The sequence below is a fragment of the Galleria mellonella genome, unplaced genomic scaffold, assembly GCF_026898425.1.
Source record: "Galleria mellonella isolate WM207_F2 unplaced genomic scaffold, CSIRO_AGI_GalMel_v1 utg38, whole genome shotgun sequence".
In the NCBI taxonomy this organism is placed as follows: Eukaryota; Metazoa; Arthropoda; class Insecta; order Lepidoptera; family Pyralidae; genus Galleria; species Galleria mellonella.
Window position 1 is genome coordinate 4620537 of NW_026442090.1, and position 21476 is coordinate 4642012.

At 31.9% G+C, this 21476-nt stretch overlaps 1 protein-coding gene across 26 annotated transcripts in view; it reads left to right on the forward strand.

Moving 5' to 3' along the window:
- The window catches only part of LOC113523092 (TLD domain-containing protein 2), a 161447-nt gene that overhangs the window by 137849 nt on the left and 2122 nt on the right, over positions 1-21476 (forward strand). For 18 of the 26 annotated variants that reach the window (XM_031914048.2, XM_031914053.2, XM_031914056.2 and 15 more), the window contains 5 exons: positions 567-659; positions 17765-17883; positions 19277-19436; positions 20803-20980; positions 21122-21227. In XM_031914048.2, coding sequence (XP_031769908.2) covers positions 567-659; positions 17765-17883; positions 19277-19436; positions 20803-20980; positions 21122-21227 — 656 coding nt within the window. Of the gene's footprint in view, positions 1-566; positions 660-8078; positions 8103-10409; positions 10794-17764; positions 17884-19276; positions 19437-20802; positions 20981-21121; positions 21228-21476 lie in introns of those variants that run through there. The other 8 variants (XM_026908964.3, XM_052897652.1, XM_052897654.1 and 5 more) reach the window with 3 other exon arrangements.

Below are 21476 nucleotides of genomic sequence, written 5' to 3' on the forward strand. Positions count from 1 at the left end.
GTTAGTTACGTTTGTTGTTTGCTTGAAATTATCATAAACACGGCAGATAAAGTCGATCAAACTTTATCATACCAAATAACAGTTGTAAGTTGTTTTTAAACTCATAGTCTATACTCGATTGCCTGTATCAACAAAACACACACAAAACTTTCTTAAAACATCTTAAAAATTAAACAACGGTTATGTATCAGTATTTATATAATAGTATTATTAGCATCTCATTCACTTAACGGAGTATTCTATAAGTGAGATTGATTATTTTTCAAAAAACAAATTTTAAGTTTTCACCGCTATCATGGCGTGTCTTTACTTCAAGTTAGTGTGGTGGATTCTGTATTTCAAATCTTACTCCATTATACAAACAATTCATGTACATGTTAACATTAGCAAAACGATTATTAATATTAGATATGATTTAATCTTTAATAACACTGTAAGTCAAATTCAGCAAGATGAGCAACGAAAAAAGATTTATAACTTATTATTTGAAACGTCCAACATATGTGCTGTGGTAATCTGTTTTTGTTGCTGTCTGTACTAACATAAGTGAACACACTTGCGCATAGCTGCTGAAGGCGCCCTACGTGAAATTTTACTCGATAATGAAGAGCCAGGCCGAAGCGTTGGGCGACTCGCTCGGCGAGGAACCCCGCCCCGAGGTATCTACCGACCACTCGCGCCCGACACGCACGCAGAATATGACCAACGGACCACTATTTTAATTCTTTTATTTAATTATTGACAGCTATTCGAAATTTGAATTACGCGTTGAGCATACCAAAAAAAAATTTCTAAAGTGCCAGTCCCATGATATTTATATTTAAAATAATAAATTATCAGAAAGTGTAAATATATTTCATTTTATTATAATATATTAAAATCGTAATACAATGCATGTATTAGTTGTTACAAAATTAAAACACTATCTGTCAAATGTATAAGAGTGGAAGGCTGTATATGAAAAATAAGTCATTAAAATGCTATAAATCCAATTCAGACTGTTCTCAAACTACAAATTAATGGCAGTAAACAATACTAGACTAATAATAAATACATAAAAGTCACGAATAACACGCATTGTTGTTGCATGTAATTGTCGCAATTGGTATCTGCGTGGTATCCTTAATAAATTTGTTGTGCTGTTTACTCCTCAAATTTCTGTAGAAATACCCCGTGACTTAATTAGAAGAATGGTGTCATTTTCCGGAGACAATTAATTAATAATTTATACAGTGGGACCGTGTCATATTCTGTGGAATTAAACCGTGAGACAAGCGATTATGCACCTATAGTGAATTGAATGATGCACACTCTCCTAGATTTTGTATGCGGCTGTTTATGAAGCTAGGGTAGTATGTTCTTGGCACTGCAAGGCGTTAGCACTCTTAGCGTAATTAATGTTAGCGAGTGCTAATCGTTCTATGTTAATATATATAGTTGACGTCCTTATTTCATTTACGTAGATTGTTTAGAGAATATGCGAATGCCAGGTAATGTCCGCTTTAAGAAATTTCTGTAACTGTCTTTGGCAATTAGATTTTATTCTGTGCGGCTACGAAGTTATTTAATTTAATATTATATACGAAAAAATTGGTAATTTGAAGTAAAGTATGTGATTATTATATTACTGTGTATATTATTACAATTAGTAGTATAAATAAGTAACAATTACTAAACGTGAATTTAATTGTGAGTTAAATATAATTTATAAATAAATACATTGTGTTAGGTAATAAAAATTCAAATATTAATTAGATAATTAATCATAAATATTTTTTTAATTAGTATTCACACATGTCAAAGTGAAAGATAATATCAGAATTATTATGTATGTGTAGTTCTCTCTTTTATAGATCAAGTTCGGTTTTCTGATCACCCATCTGCACTGAAATAAGACTGCCATCTCGTTTAAAGGCCACAAAACATAAACATTGCATGTACTTTATGTATTAACTGTTGGCGTTAAAATTCTCTTCAAATAGTTTATTTAACTCCTAAATATCAATTTAGAATTTCTTTAAATTTATGTTGAATAATATTTGATATAGTGTTTTATAATTAGTTATTGCGGGAGGGGATTTGTTGATCAAGGCAAGATATAAAGAACAAATCGATCTTTATTTCAAGCCATTGTTATATCATAATAGTTATAGAAAGCTAGTAATATAATTATATAGTTTTTAATGAAAACTATGAGAACTTTTCATATAAATTGAGGTACTAGTGTCAAATATGTTTATCTAGTCTGTGCCTCTAACCAGTACCAACGCAAGGAAATGCTCAATTAGTTTTTTGTAGAAACATTTAAGTACTTATGCTAGTTCTGTCTGACTTACCGTGTTTTTGTTTCTCTGCCAATCTGCACATGGCAAGAGTATTTATTTCCATTATAGTATCGATAAGGAGCATACATTGGTCGACCCTTTATTAAGCAATAGGCAACACATATGAGTGATGATTTTTTTTATTATAATCAGTGTTAATATGTACTTATATTCTTAAATAAGTGTATTTAGTCAAGTAACATTTTAGGGGTTATAAAGTTAGGTAAAATTTTAGTTGACACAAATTTATTGAAAAGCTTTATTAACAATTATACAATAGGTATAATAAACGTCATATATGTGATTAAACTGTGTAGAAGTAAATATGTAAATAATGCGTCACGCAATCAGATAATATCCATAGAGGTTTTGACGGTGTGTTATTGAATGGCAGTGACAAAGTGTGAGTGAGTGGTGTGGTGATATAACAATAGCCGACGGCGGCAACCAAACGAACAATGGTGAGTTGACACTGAGCACCGCCCTCTGAATGCTGGTGCTCGATGATAGCTGCTCATCACGTAATGATCTGTTGTTGACATTCTGTTAACTACTTACCTTACGTAACAAGGTCAAAGTTCACGTTAGCACGAATTTTTATTCCAGTAAATTCTAAGTTTTTCTACACTATAGTGCATCTACTATTTATCTATGAAATGTTCTTATACTTGGTCTCTTTACGACTCTTGATTTCTTTGTTATTTACTCACTAATCAGAGTATAGTTTGATATAAACGTTAAAAATAATTTTAATGATACGAACTGCGCGGAGACGTGTATTTTTAACTAAATAATATCTGTGGTGGTTCATATCTAAAATGGCGCACGTAATATTATGTTGATGTTTTAAAAATATGGTTCACAAGCGACCCACTTCAGCTTCACACGATTTTAATAAATTATATATTTAAATTATTATTAATACAGCCTATGTTACTCACTGATAATGTAGCTTTCTATAGGTAAAAGAATTTTTGAAATCGGTTAAGTATTTTTTGAGTTTATACATTACAAACAAAAATCAAGTATTTGCTCTTTATAATATTAAAAGAACTTATAATATTATTTAGATTTATTCAAGAGAAAGCTATAAGTTGATCTAATACTATATTTGTTCTATATATTGAAATCTTAAATATCCGTTAAATTATTCATTGGCATTGTTTACGTCTAATCCATATTCAAGATCTCATTGGAGAAGCTTCATAGTATAGTTTTAAAATTTGAAATTTATAAGTGTATTTGTATTAAAATGGTTTACTTATTTAATAGGTAAAAACCTTAGATAGAGTGACATACAAATGCTTCGAGAAAAGCGGGTCAACTTTTTCATACATTTTAGCGTGATAAATAGTTATAAGTGTTTCCTTTATAACTTCTATCTTCTAAGGTAAAAACGTAAAAATATCGAACTTCAAATAAAGTCGCTCTTAATTCATACACTAATAACATCTACTTCAAACCATTGTTTGAGAAAGTGTTTCCAATTTGCCATTTTCTTATATCATAGATAGTATAGGTTTTTCGTTGTATTTGAACGTGATTGCTTATTGCACCAATATTTTATGAATTGTTTATGGATTTTATATATATATATATAATATATAGCTAATCTTTACGTAAAAGGAATTAAAGAAAGATTAAGTAGGTGCCACATAAAAAAAAACAAACCATACGTAGACTATTACAATTATATCCGTACATACATACATACATATATATTCTGGTAGGAAATAAGGAGGACCAAGTGAAATATTGTAGTGGTAGCTAGGTATTGTAGTGGAATTTACTAAACTTTTCAAAATAGGTAGGTATGCCTAATTTATAGTTTAGGGTCCGATTTCATTTTAATTTACTTATTCCTAAAATATTGACGTTCTGATTCTAAAAGTACCTATTTCATAATTAATTTAGTTATATAATAAGTGTATAAACTATTCTAGAATTGTTATCTAATTAGTTAAATGGAATTTTTTAATGGTCTCGATAACAATATTATAATTTTATATGAACGGTGCTTGATGAGTTATTAATAGCTGTTTATAAACACATATATGATTTTCACTTGTTGTGCAACTTCTATGCAATTTGTACCCCTGAAAATTACTTGCAATATGAACATTAGGGGACAAGAAAATGAGATAGTAGCCTTCACAGAATAATAAAGTAAGAATATACTCTTAAGTAGAGATCAAAATAATTTGTCACACTCGGATCAATAGATAATTTTTTACTAGCTTTTTGTCCGGTATTTTGTACGCGTGGATTTCAGAATTAGGAAAACCAATGAAATAGGCAACTTCTAGATGGTGTTTCAAAGTAACACGTACACCAGTTTTTAAGTTGGGTCTTTAGGAACGCAACAGTGAAAACCACGTTTTTTTTAGTGCAGTAGTTTTTGTCTGATGCTAGGACAAACATACAGATAAACAGACAAAATTTATAATTTAGATCCTTCGTATTAATTTTACTTAAATATCCCCCATCTATAGACATTGTCAAGTTACAATTTTATTATATTAGTAAATAAGATATACATTAATATAAACAATAGGCTGGAGCCCTGCCAGATGAAGAGTGGTACCTCTCAGGCATTACCATTCTTGATTGCTATTTCTTCCACATAACATACCATAATAGTAAACAAATTATCAGCATTATACATTAAATTTAGGCCATTTATAACCTTTAGAATCACATATTAGTGTTACTACGTAAATATAACCATATTTGTTCGCATTTCAAATCAAAGTAGACATGAAAAAAGAATTAATTTGACAAATTAGGGATTCATATGACATTAAAATTGTGCCACTTACATGGTAACTATTGGACGTTTCCGCTCAATTCGTTTACATGCATTATCCGTACAGTATGGATCGTTAGGTTGATTCTGCCAGGTTAATTATCTACTTTATTATGATATGTTAATAAGTGTTATTAATCTGTGTACACGGGTAATAAAAATATCTCTCACGAACTAAACAATTATACAATATTCGATCAATATAATAAAGCCTGTAAACTTGGATCAACTTTGAAATTGTTTTTGGAATGTTCCATAAGAACGGAATAAAACGATGGGTTATGCACAAAGCTTTAGTATAGATTTTGTATGCGGCGTTTCCTATTAATATATACATTATAATTCAGCCAGATACCTTAATACGAGATTAGCAGAGAAATCAGAAATAAGTGCTGTAAATAATTATGTTTATATCGCATCGGCCATTTAATTATAAACTAAAATATACCAGAAATTAACTGAAGACAACGGCTGTATAGGCATAGTCCTTTTGCCTTCCCTATTCATAAGGAAAATAGAACCAAAAAAAAAAAAATTATACATTCAAAGCTAGGAAATATGAAGTTCTCCAAATAATAACGAGTACATACGACATGTCCATCTAAATAATAATCTAAAACCTATACAAGTTATTAAATCATAATATTCAATTGATATTATGAGTATGAAAGTTTGTATATTTGTTATTTGGATGTTTGTTATTCAATCACGCTTAAACGATTGCAGATTTGAATGAAATTTGATACACTGATAGGTTATATTCTAACGTATCAAATTAGATACTTTATATTACTAATTTACATGAGAAAAGTCTCGAGAAACAGATATTAATTCTTAATTTGCTTAATACTTAACAAAATGCGGTTGTTAATCCGCCTGCTTAGCGTGGCTACTACTGGTGAAATCTCCGTTATGGGGGAGGATATGTTCAGCAGTGGACAGTTAATGACTGATCCAACAATGCTTAATAAAAATTATAAATTGAAAATTCAATACTATTTACAATTAAGTATCCTTTTATATCCCCTCCCCTTTGTATCCCCTCCAGTACATTTAGTACTGATATCATATGAAATCAATTAAGTAAATATTTATTGACTAGATTACTGTTACCGATGATTATAGACACAGATAATACCAATTTTCAAAAGTGCAATTAACCTATGGTCTCTTTATCTTATAACTTGCATTAATTGAACCCAGACTTCTTGTCATCAAATACGCATGTTTCAATTAATTGAGCGTTCTAAGAGTACTCAGCGAATGCGACTGGTTCGCAAGTAGAATTTCACTGTTTTTTTTTTTTTTTCATTCATCCTAGTGCTGCACACGCTATTAACGGTATTGTTCTTTCAAGTTTACTGTTTTTATTTAAACTGATTTATTTTTTAAACTAAATTTTTTGATCAATTGTTTTGATGATGACTTAAGCGTTAAACATTTTTTTTTTTATTGAACGCACAAAATGCTTGACTACAAGCTTTTATCCTATTTGACTAAATAACACAATTTTCAGCTTTAATTTTATTTGTAGTTGTAGTACATTGTAAGTCACATATTACCTTGCAATAGTTTTAAAATTAGTGCTGCTATACAAACAGACGTGAGCCGACGAATTTACATATACAATTGTATTAACTGAAAATATTTAATCATAGCGTAACAAAAACATTTACATAATTTCCAAATTTCACATTTATTTAATAAAAATAACATAGAAACAGTTGTTTTTCACACTTAATTGGAACTAATCTAGGGGAGAGACAGATATATGAATTTTAAGTTGAAAGCATATAGATAATTATATTTATTATCCAATACAATTGAGTGACTCAAGAATTATAGCACACTTAACATGATTGCATAATTGCACTGAAAAAAATCGAAGGAACAGAGAAAACCGAGGATTCGCTTGGGCGCGCTTGGTTTAAGATTGACCTTTGAAAAATAAGGAATGAGTGACTCGAGTCATATTCAAAATTCGAAATTATCCTTACTCCCACAGCGAAATATATCGAATAATCAGTGACTATTTAAATATAATTATGTTGTTTAATTCCGTTATCATTAGTATGTGTGTGACTGCCGATACTCGAAACTTGATCACCACTACTACTACCAAAAGTTCCACAACCTTCCATATTAACATTCAATCTCCGACTATGATTTTGTTCACGCATTCTTTGCTATACGTGTTCCACCTCAGGAGGCATCTTCAGGTAAATTATTAGTTCGCTATTCGGAGCCTATTGTTAACCTTGGAGCGCTCAAACTGCGAAACAAAATAATTCTATTAAAATAATCAATGGCATGTACTTCCACAAGAAAACATCTAGTTCAGTAAAATGTTATCTGTTCATTTCGGTAAACATTTTTAGTAATAAGTGCCTCACTATCACACTAATTATCTGGTCCTCAAGCTAAGATACCCTGTGTTATGAGAAATTGAACAACTAACGTCTGAGGACACAACTCAGAATACCCAGACAAGAAACAAATCGGGAAAGTTTGTTTACCAAATTAGTCTGACCGATAATTGAATACGGAACTTTGTCATGGTGTTTTATTTAGGTACATACGCTAACAAAAAGCTCTCGCTTTAGACTTGCCCTTAGGTTGCAGGACATTTAGATCTATTAAAATGCCTTATCATAGTGTAAGATGACTCCCGGCAATCCCATCTAGTTACAATATATGACGCGACAAATTAATTTGCATGTCACGTTGTCGCGAATGAAGCGTTTCAATTAAACTTTACGCGTCTGCTTAATCGCTTGATGTTAATCTTTTGATTGTTGACATGTCGCTGGTCGTCGCGGCGTCATCGCCACTCATGATGATTTATGGCTTGAAGTAGTTGTAATGCAAGTTGGGTGCATGTTCATGCCATAGTCTCTATCTATCCGTAACTCAGACGCTACAAAATATTGCTCGCAACTTTTCATGTTGATAAATTCGACTTGCCTTTTAAGGTATGATAATTTTTTTTTTTTATAAATAATGATTTACCTAATTAAAGTACAATAAAATTTTATTGTTAATCAGGTATGGAAATAAAATTATTGTTATTTTCGTAGTATATTACTATTTTATACTTGTGCGTGTATGTATTGACTCTTTTGTAAACTGTAGTCGGAATTTCTTTACAAAATTATATAAAATCGATGTCGATGATGCGGTCTAAATTATAGATATAATTATCTATAATTTAGACCTTTATTAATTATTATTTAGACCTTTATTTATTAATTAATTATAATTAATTCAAGTAAAACAAGTGAATTATCAAGATTTATTATTTTTTGTTTATTACTATCGGCAAATTAAAAATAAGTCCACGTGGGCTTATGGACAGTATAGACTATAGACCGACATCGTAGAATATATCATATAGTCCATAATATTCGTCACTTCTAGGGACAACTAGTAAGATATAAAACTTCTTTTTGTTAGAGATGTTATATTCACTTTTTAGACTGCATTAAAGCCCATATATTTACCTTCATTTCTATTTAAATGATCTAGACAATTAAACTATTCAGACCATAAATTAAAAGTCAACTGATATGTAACTATGTAACGTTAATCAGTGCATTACATAATTATGACTAATCACCAGATAGCAAAAGCACTAAAGCATGTTTACATAAACATAAGTCTACATCTAATGAGTAGAGCTAGGTCTTTAATGATCAACAACAGCATACTAAATAAATATCTGTTTACTTCATGTATAATTTGGATAAAATAAACTATAAATAAATTCTCTTTTAAAAATTTATGAATAGAAGAACAGATACACTTAGATTTTTTAAAAGTTTACCCAAGCCTTTAACCTAATTAAAAAAAAAAAACTCAATGTTTTCAATTCGAACTTGTATATTTGTTTTTGCGTATCTTCGTCGATTATGAACAGAGTTTAATTTTATCTAAAATCTTTTAACATAGTGTAAGCCTGGTAGTTTAGTAACAGATTAGTTCATAAATCCTACTGCTGGAAGTAGCTTATATCTAAATTTATGGTATAAAAACGCTTTGAGTTTGTTAAGTAACGTAAACTCTTCCGTGTGAATATAATTAAAATTGTTTGCAATATAATTTTTTCTTGCAATACACATTAAAAAGACTTTATATTTGTCATATAAATACATACACATACATTCGATATAATTTAGATTTTTTATTTATTAATTTAGATGTGTATTTTTATTTTTATGTTTTTTTTTTGTTAATTGCCTTTTCTTTGTTTACTTAGTCCACCTGCATGTATTCTGCCTCACACTTTTGTTTCTTCGATATTCATATATCTTAGTATTCAATATATTTGAAACAAAAATGTCATAATCAAAATTTTTAAAACTAATTTGTGAAACTTTGCGACAAATGACATTATAGAAAGCCCGATACGAAACTCCTTAACATTACGATCTGATTAAAAAAGGTCGATGAACATTTTATATCTTCAAAATCTTATGTTGGATTAAAAAATAACATGATTCCTTGGAAAAAATGCTTAGCACAACTCTGACATTTGCACCATTTATAGAAACGTTACTTACCTGTATGTCATATGTATCTATCAACGTGCTGGTGATATGTTTCCGTTTTGTCACATAAATCTCAAATAGATGTCAACAGATCCAATGAAGTTATGATCATAGATTCTCAAAGTTTTATTAGGTAAATTAGGCACATATATAATTGAATATACAGGTACTTACTTGTTACGTGATTCAGGAGTTTTCTATTATTATCGGTAAGGTTTCATATCTGATATGAAGTTAACAATTTCTTTACGGAAATAGGCGCCAAAATAGATTATAATCTGGTTACGTAGCGCCTATTTTCGTAAACTAAAAACAAAATAAACTATAATAAATAGACTATAATACATGTTGCCAAATGTATTTTTTTCTTTTGGTTTTCTTTACATTATTTTGAAAAATTCTCATAAATATATTCGTTAAATTGTATTCGTACATTAAAAATAAGTCTGTGAAGTATACAAATAAAATTTACGAATGGTCCACTGGTTTTCCCCAGTTTAAGAGTCTCTTTCATAGCTGATACCGTTTAATTGGCATCGGATGAATTAATTTCCGGCTATACCGGCATAATTCTGCTGCACAGCTATGCAGTTCTCATGCTGTCAGCGTGGCGGGGTCGGCAGCGGAGTCGCGTGTCGCGCCTTTCTTTTCGCGTCTAGTTTCCATGCGACACTACTACGCCGTGCTCGCCTGTAACTGTATACGTGTATTTGGCAACGTCAATTTAAAATATCCATGTTATTATATATATCCAGTCCAGACTGAATATAATACTATAGTGTTTCTGTAATTAATACACACTCATTAACCAGACTGATACTCGGCACCAAAACAAAACGTTTCTTGTTTATAAGCGGGCACATACGTCGCGAGCGTTCAGTTCAGTGTTTGCTTACGAAACCTTGTAATCGCGTGGGTGATTTCTAAATTAAACGCTGCCAATTGTGATGTGGACGTGGTTTTTTGTGCTGCACAGTATCTACCTATCGTGATATTTTGAGCGGCGTTGTTTATGTGCATTTTTCGTTTGGATAAATGCAGACTATGAAATGGATAGAGATGGTGCGGCTCGGGCCAACCGCGACCGAAAGGTCCTCAACATTCGACAACGATAAGGTGAGACTACGTGTTCGAGTGCCGTTAACTACAATGCGGTCAGCTTTCGTTCGTTCTGTTGACAAAAATAAAATGGCAAATGTAATACTAACATTATTATTTGTAGTAGAAGTGTTTTTACGCGGAATATGCATTCCAGCTGCGCGGAATAACAGAAACTTTAATAGGCAGTTTTAATACAACTTTTTTATAGGTATTGCACGCACACGTCTTATGAATATTTTATACGGAGTTGAAACTACATCAAGCGTTCACGAACATCAAAAGCTACTGCTGAATTTATTTATATATAATTGTTTTTTTTTTTAACTTTTCGTTCGTTCGTTTATCGAGACCTTCATTTGAGACCAATTTGATGTAATGATTAGCAACTTTATTATTAAGGTCAAGGGCTTGTTTATTCAAGTAAAAAAACTTTGTACCTCAAAAACAAATAATCGTATACGACACAAATATTTTACTCGTATCTTATACTTATTTTGCACTGATGAACTGATCCTAACTTTCCTAATAAGGTATGCACTGATAAAGCCAACTTAAATATGGCATGATAGAAGGTCTCGCACAAGGCATAAACAGGCTTGAAAAATAGGAAGTCACATATTTATTTTATAGCTTCATAAATAACTAAACTTTGGTATTCGTAAACATAAGCCTTCTACAACAATATCTTACCTATTGAAAGTAGAGTCATTGAAATTAAACATATATATATATATATATATATATATATATATATATATATATATATATATATATATATATATATATATATATATATATATATATATATATATATATATATATATATATATATATATATATATATTTATTTTTTAAGTTTTATATTTTTACTAAGTCATCCAAGGATTCCATTTGTTAATAACTCAGTGGTCAATATACTTGTCTCTAAAATTCCAAATTTTAATATTCTATTAAAATGTTATTGCACTCCTTTTTTGTATATAAATAATCCACTTGTTGCCTTTGTAATCCACATTACTCAATGGAGTGGTACCTATACATCCTGGCCGCTGTAGGAGTCTCTATAAATAGTAAGAGAGAGGCGAATGACCGTCGTGTTTCTGCAAGGCCTAGGAGTTACCTACGTGCAGTTAACAGGCCCATTTATAGCATTGGAGCTTCTTCGAGCTTCTTTCTAGTAAATTTATGATTAGCTATTCAAAACTCCTTATATTACCTGTGTAGGTAAGGACAATGTTTCTATTAGCTGAATTGTATTAAAAACTCGTTGCAACCAGTGATTATATATATGTGACCTTCTTCGTAAGCTCAATGCTGTCAGGCACGTTAACATAATCAATTTTTATGTATGAGTGTTTTAACCAAACATTATTAGAAGGGTCAAATATGACTAATACCTAGTCGGAGCCAAGAGAGGTCGAGAGCATTTATTAATAAAAAAATTGTTTTGTATAAGTATAAATAGTTTTTTATTTATAAAAGCGGTCACGTACTTTACTAATAAATATTTTATTTATAATTTATGCGTTACAATATTTTTTTCTAAATCAGTAATAAACAAATAGTAATTGTTACCTAATCGTACTTTTTTTCATTGAATTTCAAACGATTTCAGAAAAAAGGAGGTTGCCAATGCGGTTATATTTTTTTTGTTTGTTACCTCATAACTCTGCTAGTTGAAACCGATTAAGAATTTTTTTCTGATAGGATATCCTTACAAATTGATCCCATATAAACTTTATCAAAATTGGTTCAAAGTTTAGTTTTGAAAAAAAAAAGTAATTTTATTAGGATAACTTTTTTTATTTAAAATTGTGTCAACAAATGATAAAGAACTTTGCTGCTTTTGTGTAGATATCAACATATTTTTTTATGTACAATAAAGTATAAATTAATAAATGTATGTTTTTAAACTTGTCGCGTTTTGATCACGAAGGTCAGTTTTCTCGTAGGTTCAATTTATTTCATCATGTGGCGAGGAACTGACGCGCAACAAATCTAATGTAATACCTATTACTCATCGTACCACAGAGGCGTGTTATAAAAGATGCAAAAACCGGTTGACCATAATTTTAATACTTCGCCGATCAATAAAACTCTATCACGTTCACATCGTTATCCGTATCGTTATCAAGTCCATGCACTTAACTTTTAATATTGGAATAGATACAAGAAGGATTCATTTGATTTGTGTTTTTAGCTGTAACTTTAATTGAATAATCTACTATTGTTACTCACGCTGAATTACAGTTGTTTGTTTCGGTTATACTCTATTTTCGAGATTGTCCATCTAGTTTCGGACACGATACGACTTCTCATTCATGAACCTAGCGAAACATAGTCGTAGAATATAACTATATAGGATAGATAAGTTAGTAAAGCCGATGTAAATAATTATAACTTTAGTTGAATTATATTGTTTTATTGATAATAATCTAATCGTTTTAATAATATTTATTCGGTTGGTGTAATAACATTAGCTTATTTATAAAAATATTATTTATTTACTTACAGTATTTGTGATATCTATTATGTATGTTTTAAAATGTTACTTTTACAAACAAAATACTGTAAAAGTTAAGTACATACATAAAATATGAAAAAATATTAAATATAAAGAATAAATGATGAGTAATTCACATTGGCCGTGTGCCGCCCTTCCCTTCCCGTGGGTGTCGTAAAAGATGACTAAGGGACGGCGAGGGATGGGCAGCAGCGTCCCTCTTAAAACATCTCTAAAGCCTGTCTGAGATTGCCAATCCACCTGCCAGTGTGAAAACTGCTAACAAAACTCTCCGAAGGAGAGGCTTATGGTTAGCAGTGGACGGCTAAGGGCTGACATGATAAATACACCTAGTTAAATTACCCCATATGTATCTTTAAATTACAACTTTACTGATATTCTAGATCAAGATACAAAATAAGCAATTTTACTTTATTAACAAGGTAGAATATTTTGCTTATTTTACTTACCTACTTATTATACTTAAACTAAGAAACCAATACTTTTCTGTAGCAACATTAATGTAATTTTTATAACCATTTTTAAAGCCATAATTTCTAACTTAATCCGCTTAAAAATTAACCCATTATATGTTAAACACAAAAACTATTGTAAATAATAAATATAAATTGTGATAATTGAAATTTCTTTTGGATTAAACCCGCTTAGGTATGATAGTTGAAATATAAGAGTCGTTACGTACCAAAAGAATTTCACTCGGGAATAACCTACATGATTGTTAAGAAAATTCAAAAGACAAACATGACTCTCGTAGAAATACAACCTTAATCGCAACCAAAATCAATCATAAGTACAACCATCTTAAGTATAAGAAACCAGGTCAGGAACATCTATACAAAAAGATTGGGACGATATAAACAATCGTGTTTCTTTTCCTGAGGATAGTAGCCACTTGGATAATAAGTAAACTGCAAAGTGTCAAAATGGTTGTTTTTAAAGCAAGTATACGAAGAAGAGGGACAGTGCATTCTATTACCGATAGAGATGGTGGCCTCTTACGAAAAACGAAAGTTTGTTTGTACACCTTGCATAAAAATAGGAAATCAACAATCCATTCCACGCGCGAGGTTTGTTCACAAAATTTAGACGCGACGGAACGTCTCGTGAAATTTTTCTATAATAGTTTTATAGAACTAGCTGTATCTCTTGGCTTAGCTCGTGTAGATCATTATATAAAGTATCTTATGTTTTAAGTTTGATTATAACCTATCCATGCCCAAAATTTCATTCAAATTTGTTTAGTAATTTTGGCATGAAATACAAATCCATTTATTCAAATATTAATAAATAAAATATTAATAAAATATTATACAAATTTTCTTTAATTTTTCTTAATAATTAATATAAAAGTAAATAAGGTAGGTTTTACATCAAATGATTACATTAGTTCTTTAATGTCCTATTGCCGATCTTCACGGGTATCTCCCGATGAAATGAGGCTAAAGTCGTTCTGTTATCGATATTACGCTAACCAGAAGCTTAGGGTACAATACACCTGCAGCGGTGGACAAAGCTTGTCAGAAGCCTGGGATGGCAAAGTTGAATAAGGCCCTTAGTTAAAAAAGTTGATTTAATTTTACAACCCTTTCTAATACAATTCTTATTTGTAAGTATAAGTGTTTATGTTTATTTAGTTAAAATCTTGTAAATGAAATTTAAATTACACTTCAATAAACATACATAGAATATGGATGTGGATGAAGTTGAGGCATTTTGAGGACCCTAGGACCACAGGCTTGGGGCAGGCCGCCATTTCTGCCCTCCCGTTAATCCGCCATTGACCTTCTGCAATAGTATGTATGTATTGTGCATTGTATTCGCCTTTTACGACATTCTGATAATGAAAAGGCGTGTTGGCACGTATTTTTCCTTGCGGTTCTGGACTAGACTAACTGTTTCCTGCGGCTCTGCTTGCGTGCACAATATATAAGGTATGCTGTGTGCTAAATTAAGATGTAACCCGCTCTTGTACTAAATTTTATTGAAATCCATTCAACCGTTTAAGCGTGATTGAAAACAAGCATTTTTGTAAATTTGTACAATTAGTATCAATAGGAATTAACAAAAATAATTTATACATCCGACTACCTCAACAAGAATTAATTTCGACGTCTAGTCTAGACTGTAACTTAATAACCATGAGTTGGAACAAAATGGTTTTGAATCACCTCACAGTGTGTCTATTGTTACCCATCTCATTTTCACACTAATCATACTTTTGTGATCTACCTACCTAATTAATCGTATGGAAGTATATACTCGTAATTAGCTGTATTAGTTTGAATTTATAGGTATATACTATAAAAAAAGGTTATACTCGTTTCATACTCTTATGACATCATATCAACTAATTATATTTTTTCCAACCGACTTCTAAAGAAGGAGGTCGTCAATTCGGTTGATTTTTTTATGTTTGTTATTTCAGAACTCCATCAGTTATAAACCAATTTGGAAAGGTCTTTTTTATCTAAAAGGATGATGATGAGGATAATGCACTTGCAAATTTGTTTCATGGAACTTTTATCAAAATCGATTCAGTTGTTAACTGGTTTTATCGTAATTGAAGTTGGTTTTTATTTTATGTGGAACAGTTTTAATTATTATCAGGTTAAAATATTCCATTTTTAATCCCGCCTGCTCTATCAGTATACGCTGGCGGGGCTACAGTAAGAGATGATACGTGACGATCAAAAATCGTTAGTTGGCCTGTCGTGACGAATTCAGCAAAAATTAATCACGATAATTTCTAGGGAAACCAATTGAAGGTCGAGTTGATATATTTATTGCTGGCAATGGTTCTTTCTAACCCCATTACTAACAATCCCTTTTCCCTCCTCTAATTATGTTAAGTACAGTTAGAGTACGAGTATTTGCTTTAAACGTGATGTTAATTTTTTAATCAATACTAAACTTTGATAGGTACCTATGGTAAATACTTTATTTCGGAGTAACTGTATCCCGCGACTGCGTTAATTATTAAATAATGTATCCTAACTTTCCGTTAAGTTAGGATAAAGCACATCTATCTATGTACCAAATTTTATTTTTCTTGTAAAGATAAAAAATTGTGTGTATGGTAACTACATAATTATAAATTATTTAGACGGATTTAATTGATTTTATATAATCAGCTTTAAAAAAATAGTTTCTATATTAATTTTCATCTCCTAGTTTACCATACACCTAGAGCCTCGAACAAATCTTTAATTTAGTTAAAAATGTAATCGATAAATATTTCCCCTTGATTATATAATTATTATTACTCTTTTAGTTTTACTCTTAATTCATTGCATAAAAGTATTTTTACATTAACTTTTATGCCTTATATAATAGACTTAGGGGATGAATTTTGAAAAATACTGAAGTTAAATTTCATTACTTTTATATTATTACAAGTATATATGTAATTAATTTCAAGTAAATCAGATAAAACAACACACTTTCTCATACACATTTCCACTCCAGTTTTTGCATGCGTTGGGGTTGAATTTTGATAAATGCTGCAACTAACAGTCATTATTTAAGGGTTTTAATAGTAAATGTCTTTAATTTTTTTTTTATTTTCATACGTATGTTGGTATAATACTCTAAAACATTTCAATGTGTCGTTTTAAGGTTATTAAGTTATTATATAGGTACATATCCTATCAGTACGCACAACTATTTAAGTATCGCTATAATAAACTTATTCATGTTAAATTTAATAAACGAATGTTATTTTTGACAAAAAATTTGTCAGATTGTTTGGTATGTCAAGACATCACAAATTATAGTATTAGAACGTTGTTTATAAATTTATATTTTCATATTTATTATAGATAAATTATTGTAAAAACTTTAATCATACAGACATTAATGTAAAATAAGTGATATATTATGATTTATGTTCTATTGACAGCAGGAAAGAAATAGTGAGCACCGAATGTTTTTACTTGTAAATAACCTACCTAATCACACTAAATTAAAATTTAGTATTTAGAGTAGTGCGCACTCACACGCACTGTTCACTTGAATGTTGAATGTGAACTGTAGTGTCCGGGAATGTATCACTGCATTAGTGCATCTTGACCGTTTCACCGTCTCATACCATCACTCCAGTCACGTATCATCGTTAATATTCATCACTTAATTGTTCACAAATTCATTCATAAATTATTATATTCCGAGCATGGCATTGCATTTTCCGGCTCTACTCGCATATAAATGACTTTTTAATACTCAAGTATCCACTGACCAAGTATCGTTTTTTGCATGATTTATGCCGGTTGCATGCATATTACAAAATAATGTCGCCCACTCGGTGATTTTATACAATATCGCACCAGTGCCGTGTTTTGTGTAGTTCAAACAGTAGGCAGGTATGAACTGAGTTAGTATTTGGGTCGGCTATTTTGAGACTAGCCATATGACCCCCTGAAATAGACGCGTTATTTGTGCTGATGTAATTATTTTATGCGTGTAGGTACTGTCGATGAGCGATGAACTTCGCCGGGCGCTGTACTCATCGGGCGCCTCCGTCGACATGGAGTTCTCCCCGCCTGACCTCATTGGCACCTCCGAAATATTCACAATGGAACACAGGTATGGTATAAAGAAAATAAGAGTCATTACATCTGCTTGTTTACAAGTATGATCAAGAGACAAAGAAAAAAATCGATAATTATAAAAATTATAAATAATAAATTTAAGTAGTTGATAACGTGACTCTTGATAAGTGCCTATTTTTATTTTTATGGATGATAATGGAATGGTAACCCCGCCTGCGCTAACAGTATACGCTGGCGGGGCACCAGTGATAGATGATAGGTGAGGATGAAAAGGCAGGTCAGTTAGCCCATCGTGATGAATACACTTGGAATTTAGCACGATGGTTTCCAGGGGAGACCACGGGGAGGTCGACCTGTTAGGGTATATTATTAGCAATGGAACTGATAATTCGCATTACTAACAACCCCTTCTCCCCAAATAAGTGCCTATTTATAACCATTAACATAATAGTGTTTAAATTTTTAGTATAATTAATCATATTCGATCGAACTAATCGATATGGAATTTGATATACCTTTAAATTTTTTTTTATACTACAACTTAGAATGGCAAAGAAGCTGACGGCCCACCTGATGAAAAGTGGTAACCGTTACCTATAGACATAAGCAGTACCATGGACATAACAGAGTATACTCTTTCGCCCATGATACCCCCATGCGTTGTCATTCCTGAGGACTCAGGTGTTATTTTTCTGTGCCCAGTAAATTCACGCCATATCCTACCCTTCAAACCGAAACACAGCCATGTAAACGCAACTGCTTCACGGTTAAAACACGAATAGGACAGAGGCACCCAAGCAATCGACTTTTGTACAAAGTCTCCCTCTGGTACCTTTAAATGGCTTCTTGAACATTCTTTTTCAAGGGATAACAGTATCACGCAAAGGATGTTTATTCCACTTGAATCTCTACTTGGGTTCTCTGCAGAATGCATGACTGACTAGGAGCTGTGCTTGTATAGCTGTGATTCGGCTTTAAGCAAAGTGTATACCATGACACGAGATATAATACCGTTACTCCTTAGGAGTGACAACTGTGAAATATTGGGGGGATGGGATTGTTAGTAATGAGAAGGTTACTTTCCATTGGTATCTATATACCTTATCAGGTGGACCTCCACGCGGGTTCCACTGGAAATCATCGTGACTAATTTATCGTTGAATTCATTACGATGGGCTAACTAACTTGCTTTATCATCCCTCACTGGTGCCCCGCCAGCGCAATACTTATACCGTTAGCGCAAGCGGGGTGCCAATTCCATTATAACCCATTAAAGAAAACTGTGAAATACTATTAGGTGTCACAGATTGTTTTGTGATGTACATCGCACTGTTCATATCTATAGGCGACAGTTGTCACTTTCCAACAGATAAATAGCATATACAATTAAATTTAAAAAATAATAATAACCAATTGTCAATTTCCAGAGAGAAGATATGCACAGTGTTACCAGCGCGTGCGCAGGGCTACATGTGGTCATTGGCGTTCAGCACGAGCCAGCACGGTTTCTCGCTCGCATCCATGTACCGGAAAATGCAACGGGTCGACAGTCCGGTTCTACTCGTTATACAGGATACAGACAACAATGTATGTTTTTATATCTGTATTTACCAAGAGTCTCTCAAAGTGTGGGTTGCGATCGCCTATGGGGTTTGGGGTCGTTATCCTAGATAAGGCGCCTAGTCACTGGCCGACGGGAACCGGTATGATAAGCATAACAAATTGTAATGGTTTATAAAAAAAATTGTAAAACACTGTATTAGATCTGTCAATTTAACATCATCATCGTCATCAGTTTAACATTTGCATACCTCTACGGGGTGCTGCATGTTATGTACCTGTATATGTAACTTCTTATTGTACCATGTAGCAATTTTTTTTTTATACAACTTAGAATGGCAAACAAGCTGACGGCCCACCTGATGGAAAGTGGTAACCGTCGCCTATAGACATGAACAGTACCATGGACATAACAGAGTATACTGTTTGGCCCATGATACCCCCCATGCGTTGCCATTCCTGAGGACTCAGGTGTTATTCCTCTGTACCCAGTAAATTCACGCCGTATCCCACCCTTCAAACCGAAACACAGCCATGCAAACACAACTGCTTCACAGTTGAAACACGAATGGGACAGAGGTTAAAAATAGTTTCTTAAGTTAAATAACGTCAAAAACATAATTTGGAATTATTAACAAGTCACTAATCTAGTTATTAGGATTTTATCATCCTTGGAAAATAACATGCCTGAAGTGATTGGTAAAGTATTTGTTGATGGGTGTAGGGTCAGAGAGGAATTCTCATTTCAGTTTTATTAGATAAAAAATATGTATCTGAAGTTGTAATAATAACCCACAAACTAGATTCTACTTTTCAAAAAAGGAGACTTGTGAGAAAATGTCCGTCCAGTCCAACACTAAGTAGAGTGGGAGTCAATCCTGTCGATGATAAAATCTTACTAATATAATAAAACTATAATTAGACGATGTCTTTACATGGGATATGTTTAAGAAAATTAATATGAGGTATTTTAAGACCAATAGACGCCAAAATAATTAATTGTAGAAATTTTCTTTGTATGCTTGTTCTAGCAATACGCTAAAACTATCTACCAAAGTGGATGCGGTTCCCACAATTGTTTCTGAAAAGTTTAACATAAAAACTGATTTATGTGTGATATTTACGATACGCCATTTAGAAGTTGTATATTTAATTAGTTTTCTTACTTCTGTAATCCACTCGTACGAAGTAGTGGGCAAAAAGCTAATGCATTATAAATATAACTGGTGAAAATATGTCGCATAGCATATTTTTTATATGCTATGCGACATATTTTCGCCACACAGTAATAAAATAAATGTGTAGTTGTAGGTATTTAAAATTTCTAAAAGATGTTACTTGGCAACAATGTTAGATTTGGGGGTTTTATATATATTAAATATTTTTCTTTCAGGTGTTTGGAGGTTTGACATCGTGCGCTTTGCACCCCTCGGAGCATTTCTACGGCACTGGGGAATCTTTACTGTTCTCATTCCAACGGGTACAGGACGAGCCTCGACGGCCTTCACAGCCTGCAGTAGAGCCAAAGAAGGAAGCTGATAATGAAGAGGAGCATCCAGAAGAAAAAGGAGGTAAGACAGTCATATTTTGTTTAAATATTCTACATTTAGGCATGAAAATGGAATAGTACACCCACCCACTCTACCAGAGATAATGACTATTTCTAAAAACATTTAGCCAACAGTATTAAACAGGCGCTACCTCTTTTACAGATCAACCTACACAAGTAAAAACAAAATTCAAGTATTGGGGTTGGACTGGCGACAACATGTATTTCATTCGAGGAAGCACCGACAACATATCTATTGGTGCTGGCGAGTAAGTAGATATTTTTTCATTTTTATAATATTTTTAAATAATAATAATAATTCAATGTGGTTCATTATGGCGAAAAAAATGTACGCCTAGAGTTGCTCAGTGTATGCACAGGTCTTTAATTAGTGTAATGTTATTATTAAAGACTGAACACAAATTTGTGCGTGGCCATGATTTATTGATTGACAGGGATAACAAGTGAGGCTATGTCCTTTTCCATGCCAAATATGTGTCAACCAAAAGGTAAAGAGG